Below are 19500 nucleotides of genomic sequence, written 5' to 3' on the forward strand. Positions count from 1 at the left end.
TTACCACTAAGTAACAGCACTTGTCTACTGTATAAAATCTCTGAACGGATTTTTCCAAAACAGAATTACTGTAGGCCTTCTATGGATCTATTCATTGGAGACAAGAGAAAAACTTTGAGCTGACTTGAAAATAGAAAAAAAAATGTAAGATGGGATCGATGTTCATTTTTAAAGTAGCTTCAGTGCTGTTTCTCTACACGTTGGACTTTTTCTACTTATTGACATGTGAAAGCTCTGTGATGTCAGAGGACAGTGGAGAAGTGTTCAGTGTTTCTTCTCCCTGTTTATTGTGTTTCCTGCAGGCGAGGCTCCAATGTGTCTCTGACTCTGGACATGAGCTCCCTGGGGAACGTGGAGCCCCTCAGCAGTGGGCAGACCCCCCGCGAGAGAGTAGCCATGGAGTACTTGCAGACAGCCAGCCGCACCCTGACGAGGAAGCAGCTCCGCGAGGTTGTGGCCAACACACAGATCCTGCACGCCGAGTTTGTGGTAATGTCTCCAGCTCTCTGAAGCACATGCGGTCACTTCCAAACGATACGAATCCATTCTGTACACCTCAGTTCCCTGCAGTCTTCACATCCCATGCAGCATGTCCTCCATTTTGCAGCCGCAGGTGATTTAGAAAATTTTACCTTGCGTTTGTGCAAACTCATGTGGACTGGGTATTCTTCCGCTATGAATCACTGCTTCAGCTCAAGCAGGAGGTGTGGAATGGTGGAATAGGCTGAGATGCCCACAAAAATGAAGAATTCCAAGAATTAATTACATGAAGGTACTGTAGCAAAAATATAAATTATAGCTTCAAAATGGGAAACATTGAACTGAACTTCAGGAAAATACTATAGGTGTTTTGTTGACCCTTCATTTACATCTTCTAGACAATGTAGGAAGGCAATAAAAAGGGCAAACTGTTTAAAATGTACAATGTTTTGTTAATATTGTACAAGGCACAGCTAAAACCTCATTTAAGGTATTATGGCATAATGGTCACCAAGTACAAATGACAAAAAAAGATATTGCTGCTCTGGAATCAGTCCAGAGAAGAACAATAAGATTCCAAGACTTAAAGGAAGGTCCTACTGTACAATGAAAAGCTAAAGGAACTGAGCTTTTTTAGTCTTGAAAAGCAAAGGCTATGAGAGGATCTGATCCAAGATGTGTCCTGGAAAGACAGCAAAAAATACCCAATGGGCAGTGCACTTCTACCAACAACATCATCCCAGCACTGCCTTGATTCAGGTGCTCAAAACAGTTTATTCCATATGTTTCTAGATAGCTCCTCATTATGTGAGCCTACTACATCTTAATGTAGACATGATTGCAATAAGATTGCCTAGTAAAATAATATAACATCTATCTTCGTCAGCTTCCTGATGTAATTTTCAAGCGATGGTGCTTGTTGATGCCATCATCACTGCAGTGTGTTAGCTGTGCCCTTTTTCCCTCAAACACATGTAAACAAGCCATTCCAGAATAGACTGTCCTTTGATTCGATAGAAAGGTTCTGGAACGGAAGTGTGAGTGTACCTGCAATAGGAGTGCTTACAGCAGTATGTGATGCCCTCTTCAGCAGGTCTTGGATCTGCATTCTCTTGCAGATCCTGGAACTGTTAGCTGGGCAGGCCCTGTCCATCATCAGGCTAAAATATCGCAGAGCGGTGTCCATGCACAGAAGATGAATTTCTGTACCACTCTAGCCCTGTGTTCATATTAGCTTGCAAGAATACAAAACCTCCAGCTGGGATCAATCATTTATGTGTCGTCTTTTAAATATTTTTTCCCAATTCACTGAAAGAAAGCTGTGTCATTTAAATTAAGGATTTTTGTCTGTGTTGCAGGAAATTCCAATGAATTTTGTGGATCCAAAAGATTTGAATATTCCAAGTCATGGAACTAAAAACAGATACAAAACCATATTGCCAAGTAAGTGCTGTGTTAATGAGAGCATGGCAACTTTATTTTACGGTGTTCTCACACGTAGAAAAACACAGGAATACTGAAAACAAAGTTTCATAAACATCTGAGTTACAGAGTTATGTTTTTTGATGTTTCAGTTTTGTATTTTGTTTAATAGTTTTGTAGTTTAGGCACATGTTCTTAAAGAAAACTCCTACAGTACATACTGAAACTGAACCTATGCTTATCAGTATTGTCGCAATCAAGTAAATAAAATATACATATGGACATGTGCTTCTACCAGGTTTGTTTAACTGAAACTTGGCTGGCACATATGACACCAGTCATGCAGAACAATTTTGGACTTGCTAAAAGGACTTTTGATTTTGATTAGCTATTAACTACATGCTGGATTCCTTAAACATCTACCGTGTTCATATAAAAATCACCCCTATAAAGCAATTCTTTTGTACAGTCCTTTTTAACATAGCTTTTTTCTTGTAACCACTGTGGAAGGTAGATAGTCTATTGTTCCATCTTAAATCAGTGACTGTTTTGAAATGGGCATATACTGTACATTCTAGGCACAATTTGTTGTCTTGCTGAACACCTCCAAACCCATGTTAAAGCAACATTTAATCCTTTTTCCTGTAATAAGTTTCATTGTCCATACAGCATAGCAATATTATGATGAACAAGCTTTTTTGTTTTTTTACTTAGTTATTTTCATAGTGATGAAAGAACTTTTCCTTGCAGTACATAATGTACTCCACATTTCGAGACCCCCAAGCAGACTTTTGCTGTTTTTGAAGCAATATTTAAGTATTATTTGTCATAGGAGTATGTTATTTCTTGGTAAATTTGCACCTGTGAAGCAAATTTCCATGGCTTTCAAACTCGCCTGATGACCAGAGTCATTTAATACATTGAACTACCAGTGCACAATGGAGGGAGCTAAAAACAGACACAAACAGACAAATCAAAAGATTGACAGCTAGTGTCCTTGTAACTGGCAAGGCTGGAGGGGCCAGGAAAAAGGGAAATTCACAAACTTAGTAGACTGTGGGGCAGTTTTGGTTAAAATAAATATCCTAAATAGTAGATGAAAGTGGCAGTGAAAGGTCTGTCTTTTCAGACACCATCAATGTGATATCAGACAACAAGAAAAAGTGAGCCATTATAGATATGCAGTAACTATGTTTTTACAGTATATGCAGAAACAGTTTAGTACAGTATTTTGCCATTGACATGAATTAAGATCATACTACTCTTTAAAAAGTCTCGTTGTAATTTGAAGTGCAATTTAGAGTTGTCTGCTCCGTTAACTTTTCTGGATATCGTCCTAGCCATCAGTAGATGTATTGAAGGATCCCACCTATACTTGGCTCTGGAGTGTCATCTTAGTTTGCCTTTATTTCTTAAGCTCTGGGTTTTCCTGTAAGATGTCGTGGGGTGGGGGTTGTGCTGGCAAGGCTAAGGCAAGGTTTTCTCAAATATTCAAATGGGATTCAAAAGCCACCAGCAATTACCACATTTAAAATTGCTCCAATTTGTTAAGACTTGTGGAAAGCAGATTTTAAAAGGTCTACATTGGTCGTGTTCTGGGTCTGGGTTCTGCAGTCACATTTTGGCTCGACAGCATTCCAGCAAGAAATTAGGCAGAGCTTGCACCTTTCCCTTGGCTCTTCATCCTTGCAAATATCACTCCTCCACAGATTCAAAAAATTGCAATAACCCACACAATGCTCCAGAAGATCCAAAACACTCCCCACCTGCCACTACATGAGGACATATTGAATCCCCTAAAGAGATGATCTCCAAACACCTTCCCCAACCAGACTTCAATACGGACTCCACCTGGGCTGGGAATTACTAGACTTAAACAAGCACCTCATTACATGCCTTGCCCAACTACTTCTCGGCTTTCACCTCTCAAGAAAGTAATGGTCCACTCTAAATTGCTTTAGGAATGATCCATATTTTTCCAGCCTCTATAGATGGGGAATTAGTTCGGGCCTGTACGATGGGACGAACTATTCAGCACATCTTAGAGGACTGCCCAGTCCACAGGCTCGGAGAGGACCACACCCTCAACCCAGCTGGACCAGAAGCTTTCACCTGGCTCAGGGACATTCGCTAAATAACACTAAAAGTGGACTTTTGTAGTGACTAGACACAACTGTTAAGACCATAAAGCTTAGACCTTCCCTCTAATACTGCAATTGTCATATCTTTCGGCACATCCACGTGCTCTGATGTCTTCCAGGGTGCCCTACACAGAATCTTGCCTTATGTCTAAAGAGGACTTCACTCCACTGCTGGGTAGTCCACCTAAGTTCGATTGGCATGTTACACTGTTGACACAAAAGAGTTATCTTGATAAGCAGGGCATAATGTTTACTCAATGTTTTTCTTAATTTTCACTAGGCTTCACGATTAGTAGGCTGATCTACAGGTAACCTACAGTATACACAATCAATGCTAATCTAACAGGCAAAGTCACGTGAAGTATCAGGATCAGTCATGAATGATCAGCTAAACAAAATAATGCCAAAACATTGAATCAACATCCAAAATCTTTTTTTAAAAAACACATACTTGCTTAAACAGAAAAATGAGTTTCTTTTAATGTTAATGATGATGAGTATGATGATCAAGATCCTTAGGAAAATCAACAAGCTGGTACTTGGCAGGGGTGTTTGTGAGTATGATGTCAAAAAAGTGAGTAGGATGTCTTATTTGGAGATTTAGAGTTATAATCTAAAATGAATCAAATTGGCTATTAACAATATCATCTGCTTTTGACATCTCGTTTTAAATCTCCCAAAAATAAATAAAGCAATATGTCCACTAATTCCACTAGTTATGTTGGCTGCAGGAGTAGAGGGTAGTCAATAGCATCTCATGAATGTAGGATATCCATTTTCAGAGAGTATGGTCTTTCTGTCTATTAAGATTATAATCCACTTTTAAAAGCCACTTGTAGTTTGAAATCCATGCATCTCTACATTTCAGCCTGGTGCTTCCCTGAAGCTGGCTAAAAGAACTGACAGTGCCTTGAAGGTCATCTCAGCAAAGGTCAGGCTGCAGGGCTGGGTGTATCTCAAGGTCGCTTCAGCTCTGCTTGGCCAGGGAAATCACTAATTATTGCTGTGCATTGTGAAGGAATGGGAGATTTCCTGTCCTCCTGCTGCAAAGATTGTGAACCAGACCAGATTGCAGGGAACTGAAAGACAAGAAGGAAAAGCTTTATTGCACTCATCACAAGAACAGGCAGTTCAAGGTTAATGTGTGTGAAATGAGGTGTTCTTTCCATTGGCTTAGGAGGGTAAAAAGAATAATAAAATTAGGTATGGTCCAAGCAGGCAGAACAAGCTGTCCTCACTACTTACCCATTTTGAAGAAATTACTTTATTATATAATCACTTGGAGCTGTTATATCTGAGCGTTATCACCTTCTTCTTGGCTCATACATTTCTCACATTGCGGAAAAGGAATTCAGTTATCAATAATTGTACAGCATTGTTCCTTCCCTGAATATTACAACAAACTCCAAAGCCTTGCAAATCATTGTTCTTTAAGTACTCTATCTAAACCACTCTGTTGCATAAACAAGAAGTGAAAAGATAAGCAAATGTTAGGTAGGTCTTACATTTTGGTGCTCTTGTTCACACGTTAGAGCTAATAATTTTGGCCACATCCTTTCTTATTTTTGCAGTTCCTCAGTTCACTGTGATCATCGTTTCTCTTGTCTCATGTACACAGAAGGTGGCACGCCATTTCTTCCTTTTGTGGGTGTAGTTTCCTTCTTTAAAACATTTACTGTCTGAGGGAAGTGTAAATAAAGTGGGATTTGAAAGACCAGAACTCTGTAGTAAAAGCAAGGTGATGTTTTTTTTTTTCATCAACACACAAAAACTCAAATTGAGCTATTCTTTTTCTTTCGGTCAATGTTAAGTAAACGTTATTTAGTATTGTTGTAGAATTTCTTAGCTTGTTCAATTGATGTTTAAAAAATGTTATTATTTTATTTTTATAGATCCACATTCTAGAGTATGTCTGAAGACCAAGAACATATATGACCCTCTCAGCAGTTATATAAATGCTAACTACATCAGAGTAAGTTGGTATATTTTTACTACTCTAAAGTGAGTTATTTGCTTCTTAATCTGTTAAACTTTCTTGATTTTTAATGTTGATTTAAAAAAAAAACATTTAAACTGAGTATACAGCCCAAACATTTCTACCCAGATGAAACAGATCAGAGTGTTTGAAATTGTGAGATCCATACATTTGATATGTTATTTTTCTAACTCAATTAATTAAAATATCATTTTTTAAAATTGAATGTTGTTTCACATTACATAAAAAATATAATGAAATATATCATCTTGTCCTGTCAGAATCTATGGGACCAATAGTACACCTCTGCATAACAAACTCACATCCTTGAGGGATATACTGTACATACAGTAGCTATGGTGATAGACTTTGCAAGTAAATATAAACAGAGTTGAACAATAAAACATTTCCGTTTAATAATTTTACAGTGTGTTTTTTTCCGAGTCATATACTTATGTGTCATACTCTTCACACACAAAAACCTGAAGGTAATGCTGTCTAGTGTTTTGTGTTTTGTTTTTAATCATGATGGTTAGAGGATGACAGTTATTAAAATTGTTTTAAAATTAGGTCAGTTTAACAACGGCATCTCAAAAAACAATCACCACACTGAAGTTTTGTAACAGCCCTAAGAATTTATAGATCTAAGTATGACTAGCGGACAATTGCATTAAACTTGGCAGTTTGAGTGCAGTGTTACTAGTTTTGTAGTTATAATGCTAATTCCAATATTATAAGAGCTCTGTTCACAGATACAATTGAAAGTATACTGTAGGTAAGGCTTCATTTCATGTGGAAAGGTAAAGAAATGAAACACAATGTTTCAGCTGTGGAGCTGTCTTCATGCATTACAGACTCCAAAACTGAAACATACTGTAGCGTTTCTTTGATTTGCCTTTCAGCATGGAATGAATCTTTGCTTGTTCCTTTACAACCTAGGCGTGTTGAACCTCTTCAATGAAAAGTATGCTGCTTTTTGTGTCATGGTCATAGACAAAAAATCATTTTCTCAAGAAAAGCCAAAGTGTCACTTTAGATGTAAAACCAGGATGCATCTATTTTTATGATCTTAAATTAAGGGGGATTTTTGGAAAAGGGATTATGGTTTCGCCATACAAAATGGCGACAACAGAGCAGCATCGCTTTTATTCATTTGTCTTCATTTGTCCTAAAACATCTTGCTACTCACTGAGATCTTGTGAAAATGCATTGTGAATTTCACATCTGAGATCCCAGCACTCCTGATATCAAGAAATAGTTCATCTTGATCTAAAAGAAATGTCTGATTTCAGATGGATAAAAGTCTTTGGCATGGTCAGTCCTTGGCATGTGCCTCAGCCTTTCAGTCTTGTCTTTTATTTTGGGAAGAAGGGAGGGAGGATTTAAACTAATAATGTCTAAGTTACATGCTGTATGTAGACAAGCAATATCTTCTACATATAGTACACAAATAGAATTTGTTATTAATAGAATACTAAAATCGCATCACAGAATATGACCAACATTCAGCCTTACAGAGTTTGAAGAATTAAATCAAATGTTTGAAAAGGTTATAATGAGATAGAAGTTGTTCAGAAACAACAGTTCTTGTCAAGCCATTGCAGACATTGTATAATGTTGCTTTTATGAAATGGTACTAAAGTCAAATCCTGGTTTCACTGCTTATATACTGTAACTCAACAACATCATGACATGCTGCAATTAATTTGTGTATTCATTACTTTAATTACATCTGTGCTTTTGTATTTTACTAATACTGAACATGCTTAATAAGGGCATCACGCGACTGATGCCACAATTTCCATTGGAAGCAGGTACAAAAACTGGAGCTCTCCGTTATCTCAGTGCACTTCCAATTGACAGGGCCGTTTTGAGCCTGAAGTGCAGTTTTAACGTGGTTAGGAAAGCTGAACTGTGCCCCTTGCAGGGCTACCTGGGAGATGAGAAGATGTACATCGCCACTCAGGGCCCCATGATCAACACGGTTAATGACTTCTGGCAGATGGCCTGGCAGGAGGAGTCCCCAGTCATTGTCATGATCACCAAGCTGAAAGAGAAGAATGAGGTGAGGCCTGAGAGATCCAGTGAGACATTTGCAAACATCCTGAAGAATTTTAAAACATTATTCTTGCCATATGCAATGTATCAAACATATGTTTAATCCCACCAAGCCAGCTGGATGTCTGTAATAGGACGGGGCTTAAGTCAAAACCAAGTCTCTTGCTAGAGCGCAGAGGGACTGTATTCAGACTCCAATGACTCAGCGGTTTCTTATAATGTGGTGGAAACATTTTGCAAATGCATCGTACTCTTATCTTGTTAAAGTAAAGGAAATTAGTCATTGTGTGGTTTTGAAGGAATTTGCTAGGTTGAACCGGAATGAAACACACTATCTTGTTAATTGTCAGGTTTCAGGCTTATTTGTGAAGTAAAAACGTCTTCACTCACTGTGTATAAACCATCTCTGAGTGGCACAAGATAAAATCAAAAGGCAAAAGCACAAACATTATTCCTCATGGATTTTTTTTCAAATTTCACAACTAGCTCAGGAGCAGTTCACTCATAAGCTAATAAATGCACCTTTTGTTACACATTTACTGTACATTTACTGTATTTTAAAACATGTACATACGTTTTAAAATAATTGTAATATCCTCACAAAAAAACATTTGTTTTATCTTAACAGTGTTCATAACTGCATTTTTTGACTAACAGTGGAAACAAAACTACATGCCAAGTTGTAATTAATATTTTAATTGATATTTAATTAATCTGCATTTGTTTTATTTTTATGTGAAAGTATTTGATAGAGGATAATAGCATTCTATTTCAAAACCCTAATGCTAAAATTCTTGGACTCTCCTTTAACAGTCATTGATTTTAATGTTTATTAGAAACATCTTCTGTAGGCTAGGAAAATGAAATAGTGAACCTGTAGAAGATAATGTTTCTAATAAACATAAACATTTGGCATCCCTGGAAAAGTTTGGAGTTTGAACCACAAAACACTTTTTCAATCAAAAGTATTCTTAATCACACATTTCAAATCAAGTGTTTCACAAGCAAATTGTTTCACAAATTGTATGCAGAAAAACATTTCTGTCCATAGGCTGTCCATAGGAATATGATCCATAGGCTTCCATCTACATTCACAGAAATTAAACCTAAAAAATTGCAGTCTGCCTATATTGCACAGAAAATTTTAGCAATATACTATATATTAATGTTATTTCTAAACAAAAATTCATTTGAGAATCTCCCCATGTTAGCCAATTAATATCAATATATTGTTATATAAACAGGGTTTATAAATAAATGTTTTTTACGTTCTGAGGCAGGGTTGAATAAAAAACAATTTAAAAAGGTCAAATAATAAAACCCCTGGTAGTCAGGTACTGAGCACTGTGTCTTCTTCCTTAATCTTCCATGAATTATTAGATGATAGAGACATTAATGGTTAATATCTTAAGAGAAATGCTCATTACAAACTAATAAGCAGACAAAAAGAAATACTGAAACTACTACTTTCAAATTAGTCCTTATGAAAGGGGTGAGAGCAAGAGTCTATCATCATAAATTCTGTCCTCTTCCAATAGATTTAGCTTTAACCAACTTAACGTACACAGAAATGACCATAAATGTTATTTTCCATTAGTAAATATCAATTATTTAAACTATATTTTATCCTTATTAGGATTTATTTATTTTATGGCAAGTCTTCCACAGTTGATCCTTCCCTAAACTCATGCTAGAAGACAACATTTGGTCGTGTACACAAATTCATCCAAATAAGAAAGCGAAGCATCTCTTCATTGTAAATTAATAAAAGGAAACTTTCTCAGAGATAAAAGAACTATTAATATCCATAAATTCACTACATTCAGTACTTAAACATGTAATAGGTATTGTAATATACCCAGGAACCAGGTGGCGTAGTAGGTATTGAAAACAGGCAAACCAGACACATAAATACACCCGTAAGGTAAAATGTGTTCTTTTTATATAATGTGAGTAAAAACAAGAAATCAAAACAAAACCTAAGCTCCTCATTGAGCTCTACCTGCACTTCTTTTAATCTAATGTCCTCTCCATAAATAACTGGGAAGTGAATCTGAGAACTGGCTTTAAAACAAAATTCTCATACAATTCCAAAACTCTTTTCCAAAATAAACTAACGATACGTGTCCACATACTCGTTGGTTTTTCACTCACTTCCTTACTCCCTTTACTCCCTTTAAGGGGCAGAGGATAAGGGCCAACTGGAAGCCTCTGCTTCCTGGTTTTCACCATCACCCAATCAGTTGTCTTCCTTTGATTGGCCAGGAGACTGAGGACAACTAGTGACTTCCAACACCTTTTTGGGAATGTGGTTCCAACAAAAAAAGCCCTCTCGTCCCAACCTACTACCTTCTTACTGTAGAGGAGACCAGAGGCGAAGATGGATTGAAGTAACACTCCTGTTTCTTCTTTTGCTTACCTGCTGAAATCTTCTCTTGAAATACTTTTCTATTCTCTTGCATCTGTGTTTTGTATGTACTGTATATCACATGGTTATTACGATATTTTTTATTTGGGACTAAATCACCCGGAGTTCAGGGGAGGTCACAGACATCAAGAAGAATGTAGGCCAGATGAAAAAATTAAGTCCAAAACAGTGTGACTTTTTACTGAAGTGCACTGCCACAGAAAATGGTTTACAGAAGGGAAAAAAGACAAAACAATAAAAGAACCTGCTGTCCTACCAACTAGTTTAAATACGTCAATCCCCATCTATGAACTGGCTTCATCACTCTGCTCTCCTCCCCACTGATACAGTAGCTGATGTGTGGTGAGTGTTCTGGCGCACTATGGCCGCTGTCGCATCATCCAGGTGGGGCTGCACATTGGAGGTGGTGGAGGGGAGTCCCCATTACCTGTAAAGCGCTTTGAGTGGAGTGTCCAGAAAAGCGCTATATAAGTGAAAGCAATTATTATTATTATTATCATCAAAACTACAATAAACAAATCCATATAATAGCAAAGGCATAATCACTGCAAAGACAAGGAGTGCCAGGTTAAAGGGGAGCATCAACCTTCTTTTTTATATTTCGGGGTTAGAAAGTATCGGCATTGAAGAGTGCATTTCAAACCAGAAGGGAAGTAAAATGTACACAGTAACTTTTAAAACCTTCAATTTACATCACAAAATGGACTTAATTTCCACATATTCTGTGATTCTGTGAGGCATCACAACTCCTGGTGATATGAAGCGGCCTTATGACATTGGAAAAAAGCAAGCTTGTGAACACATCTCTTTTAATTCCATCAAAATATTGGTTTTGCCAACAAATACTACTTGCTAGCTCTGCCAGCAGCCATATCACCCTGCAATTCACAACTGGCAGCCTACTGAAGCCCAGCAGTTGTGAGGGTGGTCAGTACCTGGATGGGAGACCTCCCATTAGTAGATTGCTACTGGAAGGGGTGTTAGTGGGGCCAGTAGGGGGTGCTCTTAATACCCTAGTATAGTGATGGAGCATTAGGACTATACTGAAAAAAGGTACAACCCTTCGGATGGGATATAAAACTGAGGTTCTGACTTTCTGTGGTCATTAAAAATCCCAGGGTATTTCTTGAAAAGAGTAGGGGTGTTACCCTAGTGTCCTGGCCAAATTTCCCATTGGCCCTTACCAATCATGACATCCTAATAATCCCCATTTCTGAATTGGCTTCATTGCTCTGTTTGCCTTCCCACTGATAGCTATTATTATTAATAATAATAATCACATTGGAACATTTCTGTGTTGAAATATCTGCTGCACAACCTGAACTTATTCGCTCATACATCTAATTATATTAGTCATTTCAGTGACTAGTGAGCAGGAAGGGCTGCTTCACATCGCAACCAGGGGTCTTTCACAAAGGTCACGTTTTGTGCTTAGTTCAGAATTTGTAAAATTTTGTGATACTATCAATTCACTTATTTGGTTACTGTGATTTAATAACTTGACTGAGAAATTGGTCTGTGAAGTGCAGTTCCCCTTTAAACACCCTGAACTCCACCCTTTAATCTTCTTGATGGACAAGTAAGCCTCCATTTAAGCCAGAGGTAAATCAGGTTCTGTAACCTGACACAAAATGGTGGAAGTAACAAGGAAAGGAAAACAAGGTGGGTCCACAATGGTAATAAATACAAAAAAACAATCAAAACAAATGCTATTAACAATACTTATGTACAGTAATACAAATATAAATACAAAGGGCAAATCTTCTTTGCTCCAAGATGACAAAGGTGATTAAAATAAAGTACTGTAAATAATGAATGATTTGCACTTGTTCTGGGAAAATGTGACTCTTTAAAATACACTAAAACTTTTCCTTGGAAATCATCGGCGATCTCCTAATATTGTTTTGAATACAGCCCATTTTGCTTTTCAACATTAATCGAAGGCATTTGACTGTGTTAAGGTACATGATGGGAAAATCTTTTAAATCCACTGGCTCATGTCTCAGGGAAACATTCTCGTGCACAGTGTTGTCACGGAGACAGTCCTAATGGCAGACCAGCACACTACTCTGACAAGTGCTAGAAAGAACACAGTATTGTTCACCAGGGCACTTTCTCCAGACGTTGGCAGGAGCAGAACGCGGTGGAATTCAGGAGCTAAAAATAGATCACAATGCAATGGAATGGGACAGTCAGACGAACATAAACTTCAGTTGTCTGGCCAGGCCCAGCTGGTCCAGTATAAAGAATAACGCCCCTGGGATCAGACTGTGGATCAGACTGTGGACATCACAGCGGCCTTCTTTATCTGGGCCTTTCAGAAGAGGTGCTGTCCTTAATTAGCCACTGACGTCTCTTACACACTAACAATGAACTCTGGATAGTCAAGGAGTGGCCTGCTCCTCTGGGGCCTCTGATTTGAGCGTTTGATAACACTGATTTGTTAAACAATGGGTGCCTTTTCCGAGCATTTAAAGATGCTTCGCAGAGTTATTTGTTTTTCTGGCTTCACTTACTGAAAAGCGCTGTTTGAACTACAGTATCTGAGGTAAGTTAGCACAAATTTGCTTCTTAAATAATTGGTTTATTTATTTAGTTTACTTTTTCTTAAAGCTTTAAAAGGGGTGTTGGTACACTATACAAGTAAAATGATCTATATGGGCTGGATGAGGCTTTCATTTCAAGGGATAGTCTCATTTATAGATGTAGCATTCTCAAAATGCAGGGAGATGCGTTTTGCTTTGACCGACTTGAATTGCTCATTTTCATACCATCATTTATGAAGTGCGTTATAAAGCTCAAAGCAGTTTTTGCCTGTTCTTGTATGGTCTTGTCGGTTTTTGGGATAGTCAGGCTTTATTTAACCAGATTGATGGTCACATTCTGAAAACACTGAAAAGGAAGGAACACTTTAAGATATTGTGGTAAAGCCTTTTTAGAACAAAAATGCTTTAAATTGATTCTGGAAAGCACTGTGTTAAAAATAATGGGAATCTGGCACAAAAGAGTGGGTTTGCCCATGGTATGATGAGGCCAGGAGCCAGAGCTCTAGGTATGAAAGGCAGAGACGGTAACCTCATTTTCTTTTCTTTCCTAGAAATGTGTGCTCTACTGGCCAGAGAAACGAGGCATATATGGGAAGGTGGAGGTTCTTGTGAATGGTGTCAAGGATTGCGACCATTACACCATCCGCAGCCTGACTCTGAAGGTAACCGCGAGTTCAGTGCCAAGTTTGCTGAGAACTACAGTTAAGATTCGGACATTAAATGGTCACAGATCAAGCGAAACAAATGCGTGTGGTTTGAACTTTATTCTGGGTGTGCTGGAGACGGTATTAGAGGCAAAAGGAAAGGAAATAAAGAACATTGTGGATGCCTATTAATCCAGCTGTTGTTTCTGTCACTGCATCGTGAGGACAGCACTGTTTCCTCGATAGTTAAAAATACAGCTTCTTATCAGATGTTGCCAAACAAGCACAGAAGCTTTGTGTTGTAACAGATGTGTTTAATCCCTACATTATCTTCTCTGACTTTACAACATTATTAAAATATGTGAAATAGAAGGAAATGCTTTAAAAGATTGAGTGCACCAAAGAAAAACAAGACTGTCTTGAAGTCACTGTAGACTGAGTGAGCCACAAGTATGCTGTCTAAGGAAAAAAAAGGGACTGAAAGTGTCTGCCGCACATATTTTGCTTGTTGTCTAGCAAAGTACATTTCTAAAACATACTGCATACTGTCCAGTACATTTTCTTAAATGGCAAAGTACTTGAAATTAGATTGCTTTTTTTTTCTTTGGCTGTTACACATTGTAAATCAGAACTGGGGGTGATGCGATGGCTCTGCGCCTAAGAATCTGCGCCTGTGGCTGGAAGGTTGCCGGTTCGTATCCTGTGGCTGTCAGAGGAATCCTACTCCATTGGGGCCCTGAGCAAGGCCCTTAACCCCAACTGCTCCGGGGGCGCTGTATAAAAGGCTGACCCTGCGTTCTGACCCCAAGCTTCTCTCCCTGTCCGTGTGTCTTGTGGAGAGCAAGTTGGGGTATGCGAAAAGACGAACTCCTAATACAAGAAATTGTACAGTATATGGCCAGTAAAGTGATCTTAAAAAAGTAGATAGTAAATGTAATGTACTGTAAATAGTAATGTAATAGTAGATGTCATGTAGGTGTTTGAAGAACAGCAATGAATGTCAGCTCTGCCTTCTTAACAATGTAAAGTTGCCTTTGTTTCACACAACACTATATTCCCTTATTGTTCTCTTTACAATAATATAAGTCTTTTCTCATAAGTGATGGTTTGTTTTGAACATGGCAATTGCCAGTGTGTTTAAAATATACAGTATGTCCATACCATATAGTATATAGTAATAGAGAGTCTGGTAATTGTGAAAATTACTATCATTCTTTAGGACAATGACTTTTGGTGGCAGCTCAGCCAGCAGATACAAAATCTACTTTACAAGGCTAGGTGGAAGACTCAGTTCCTCCTAGATCAAACTTATCAGATTGTTTTTGTTATTTTACTTTCTTATTGAAAGACATACGGCTGGGTTGCATTTTGCTATAAGAAAAATTGTGACAGAGCAGTCATAGATTTCTGCTGGCTTAAAAGCTCCATAATGAGCCTATTCTTTCTAAGTGTACTTCTTTGTGTTTGTTATTCATTATGTTTTTTATTATTTTGTCAAGCTTATTCATAAAAACAAGGGAAGCTCTCATCGTGTGATGCATTCTGTATTTTGTACAAATATGAAACTCACAGTGTAACCAGGTGCTGTAGTGGTTAACACTGCTGCCTCACAGCTTCTGGGTCCTGGCTTTGAATCCTATCTGTGGCACCTTCTATGTGGAGTTTGCATGGTCTGTCCATGTGGGTGTTCTGGTTTCTCACTACCTTCCAGAGATATGTTGGCTCGGTTAATCAGTTTCTCTAAAGTGAGCCTGCACTCACTTTAAGGGTACATGAGCTGTTTGGTTGGTCTGGAATCGTATCTTGTGCCTAGTGCTTCTGGGGTAGGCTGATGGTTGTCATTATCCTTACAAGAAATAAGCAGCTTCCTGATGACAAATAAAAGCCTTAATGCTACACTGCAGTAAACACCCGAGTGTAGAAATGACACTGATATTGTGGTACCATTCATGTTTGGTATATTGGAATGTGTGTTTAGGCTGTTTAATGTCTCTTGTTGACCGATGTGTGTGGTCTCTCAAGCTGAAAATCTGCTGAGTTTGAGGGAGACTGCCTGCACTCTATGAAACAGCGTTTTATACTCCTCTTCCAAAGGGCTTCCTTTTTTTTTTGCTCTGGTTATGACAGCAAGGAGGCCAGTCTCATAATGTGAAGCACTACTGGTACACGTCCTGGCCAGACCACAAGACCCCCGATAGCACCCAGCCGCTGCTGCAGCTCATGACAGAGGTGGAGGAGGATCGCCGGGTATCGGGCTCCAGGGGACCGGTCATAGTTCACTGCAGGTGGGGACTGGGAAAGTGTTGTAGGTGGCTTGAACTCAAGGGACTGAGAATTTTCCCCATATACTCATGTTTAAGTTAAAATAAGACATGGCTTATTATAGGGCTGATGAGTTAGTGTCCCCTGTTTAATCCTTAGAATGAAACCGTTCTGAACTTGAAATATATAATTGTGGTATATTGTTTGGTTTCAGAACCACCTGATATCTGCTTTAAGGGACAGTGTGAGTAGCAGTCAGAGTCCTTGGGTTCAGCTGTCCAGGGTGGACATTACTCTTATTTCCTTGACCTTGGTGCTTTATCCCACTTGCTCCTGGTCACCCAACTGTACCAGCATCCGCTATCAGTAAACAAGCCCCCCCACCCAGGGAGAATCTTCTGTCTTCTGTCAGCTTCATGCCACAGAATCCAGGTTAAGTTCATCTAAGGCTGGTGAAGTATATAAACAAAATGCTATAGGCCATTACATCTGCCTTTGCACTTCAAAGCGTACTCCTCTGCGGTGATGTGGTCTTCATAATATGTGGCATCACTGTTACACTACGTTCCAAAACAAACAAAAAAAAACAGCATAGGAATAAGCTCCAAATCATTTAGAGCCTTCACAGATTCACACAATTAGCATTGCTAGAACAATTGGAGCACCACTTTTCATTTCTTAGGCAGAAGGCCTGATAATCGAAGGATGTCCTCTGATTCCAAGTCTAACCTTTCACCTCTGTGCACACTGCTCTGTGTCTGCAGTGCCGGGATTGGCAGGACTGGGTGTTTCATTGCCACGACGATCGGGTGCCGCCAGCTTCAAGAAGAAGGGGTGGTTGATGTGCTTGGCATTGTGTGCCAGCTTCGGGCTGACAGGTATGCACAGTGGCTCCGCCATTTTGGAATTTGGGGAAAATACAGCATATTCCACCACAAATGGTCTATGATGTGATACTGGAATGCCACACTGAAGTTGAGGAGAGATATAAGAAGTACATGCGTTATGCAATGGGACATTAAAAAACCTCTTCCCAACATTTTAATACATCTAACTGTGTGTTTTCTCCAGTTTTAATAATAACTGCAGGAGCAACACAGAAAAATAGGGATTCCTTACTAACGTGTTGGTCTGACTGTTATGCATATACTCAGTGGTGGTCAAAAGCACTTTCCTGTGCTTGTGCAAAGAGAGGCGTGATGATGTTAAAGGGTGGAGGGCTGGGAACACTGTTAGGACCCCTTTGGTCTATGCAGACAGGATGTCAGAGATTGTGTTGCACAGTCTGAATATGATTTAGTGCTCAGTGCCTGGGAGGGGCTACCGTTAGCAGAGAAGAACAGGAAAGAAGTAAAACTAAGCAGGATGAGATCTCTGCAGGCCACATTATAAGTATAATTAGTCTTTACAAACTGTCCCGGGTCATGACTGTTAAGAGCAAAATCATGGCTAAGAAAGAACAGACCATTAATTCGCTCTTAACTTTTTGTAACACAGCACTATAGAAAACAGGTCTTTTTGCACATGTAATGTCAAAGCAAGTAGCCATGGACAAGTGGTTTGTCTTTTATAATACAGTGTTATGCTGCAGTGTATTTTAGGGTAATTGTCAGTAAGTACCAATTCATAATAGCAAGCCAATACTTCATATTTGCTTTACCCCTATATAAATCCATTTGCACCAGTCTACTGCAATTACTCTGTTCCGTTCCCATGTCTACTAATCATGCTTTCAAGTTCCTCAACATCTTTATCTTTGATTACTACATACAGTATATGTGTACAGTATATGATGGAATGTATGTTGACATACAGTATGTGATATGTACCTGTATGTGGTGGGCTGTTGTAAAGCATTTCCTTTTCTGGTTCGTTTTTTCATCCATGCTTAAGAAAAGCATTGCTATAGCCAGTGTACTGTAAGTGTGTGCAAATACAGCTGTAGACAGTAGTAGATGTAGTTTGCAGAAGACAAAGAAATACTGTGGATAGATGTGGTAAAACATGTCTAGAGTACATTTGAGCATGATGTGTTCTTCCCCCTAGCTTATGCTGAGATTTTTTTTGTCATTTTGTTTCTTCTCCATGTGTAGAGGAGGCATGATCCAGACAGGTGAACAGTACGAGTTTGTGCACCATGCCTTGAGTCTCTACGAAAGCAGGCTCTCCACCGACGCTGGCCAGTGATAATTTGTTGTGCTGTTTTGCCAAGTCTTCGTTTATGTGGAGGAAGAGTTGAAAGGTAATTGTATTACCTACTGGCAGCATCTCACACAAGGAGTGCGATCCAGTTGCATTTCTCTAAGATGAACTTGTGTGGCACAAGTTAGGATGGCAGGTAACCTGGAAAGATGAGTGTCCATTAATGAATGTAGTATATCCTTCTTTTCTTTTATCTGCCTCAAAAAAGCTTTTCTTATAAGAATTTATGCATTCCATCTCATTGCCAGTGCTGCAGGTTTAAGTGTATTCTTACAGTATGGTTGTACCAGTAGTACCCAACAATTCTTGACTTCTGCCAGTAGTATCCAGCTTCTGCATAAGTAACTAATGGCTGTTCTTGATGCTAATGGATTTGGTATCTAAAGCCAGTTTTACTTATTTGATTTTGATAAAATAGTAAGTTGAAAGAAAATGGGAATCAGTTAAATGCTTGCAAAATGGGAGATCACACTGACAGAAGTTACAATTCAAAAGACTGTTATACTCTACTCGAAGTGGTTGAAGTATTTGTGAGCCAGACCGTCCCAGCAGACACATCTGCAGCAGGAGACTTAAACCAAGTCAGGTTATGGATTACTCATAGGTTTTCTGGTTAATTGGTTCTATGATTATTGTTAATACAGAGGTAGGGGAGCGTGGTGTTAACCAGAAATGGAGAGATAAAAAATATGAAGGTCCAAGTAACATGGAATTCTGTTTCAACTCAATACACTTTTTTTCATTTTGCAGTCCTGTTTTTCTGCCAATTACAAAAAAAGCTACAAAAAAAACCTTTTACCAAAATATGAACTACATGGACAACAACAAGCTATCCTGCCTAAATATTTTAGAACATATGGCATGTATTACTTGTGGCTTTTTGGTATGTGAAGGATGCTTGAAGTCTTTCCCAAAGAAGCTCCTTTGCCATTTAATGCTTATATTTATTACTGAATCATATTATGCTTAAGGTGGTGGCTTTGATAGCCTTGTCTTGTAGTTAAGCCACTCACAACATTGGTACATTTACAAATCAGTTTTACACACCTTTCCTAATAATGGCCTGTTTAATATAGCCATTTGTCAGGGTTAAATCACTACAAATTTTAAAGGGCTGTTCATTGTATCTTTACAACATCCTGACCATGTGAAAGATCAAAACAGTACATTTATTGGGGCTACAATTAAAGGAGGTTTCTGTTTAAAGTATTTGTTCTGTTAAAATCAGTTCATACGTTAAAGCAAGTGCTAGCATATCAATGCATAATATTATTTTTTGGGGGTATATTTAAGTTTGTAAACATCAGAATTTGGAAAATACATAATCATTTGTTGATCATCA

The 19500-nt window shown here is 38.5% G+C and overlaps 1 protein-coding gene across 1 annotated transcript in view; it reads left to right on the forward strand.

The window, feature by feature from the left end:
* Positions 1-18949, forward strand: part of ptprr (protein tyrosine phosphatase receptor type R) — an 88547-nt gene extending 69598 nt beyond the window's left edge. Inside the window, exons 7-14 of the mRNA XM_088923385.1 lie at positions 303-489; positions 1839-1923; positions 5936-6015; positions 7946-8083; positions 13602-13712; positions 15822-15979; positions 16721-16834; positions 18050-18949. Of these exons, the coding sequence (XP_088779511.1) occupies positions 303-489; positions 1839-1923; positions 5936-6015; positions 7946-8083; positions 13602-13712; positions 15822-15979; positions 16721-16834; positions 18050-18143 (967 nt within the window). The 3' untranslated portion in view covers positions 18144-18949. The remainder of the gene's footprint in view (positions 1-302; positions 490-1838; positions 1924-5935; positions 6016-7945; positions 8084-13601; positions 13713-15821; positions 15980-16720; positions 16835-18049) is intronic.
* The last annotated feature ends 551 nt before the right edge of the window (positions 18950-19500 follow it).

The sequence above is a fragment of the Atractosteus spatula genome, chromosome 8, assembly GCF_055471065.1.
Source record: "Atractosteus spatula isolate fAtrSpa1 chromosome 8, fAtrSpa1.hap1, whole genome shotgun sequence".
NCBI classification, from domain to species: domain Eukaryota; kingdom Metazoa; phylum Chordata; class Actinopteri; order Semionotiformes; family Lepisosteidae; genus Atractosteus; species Atractosteus spatula.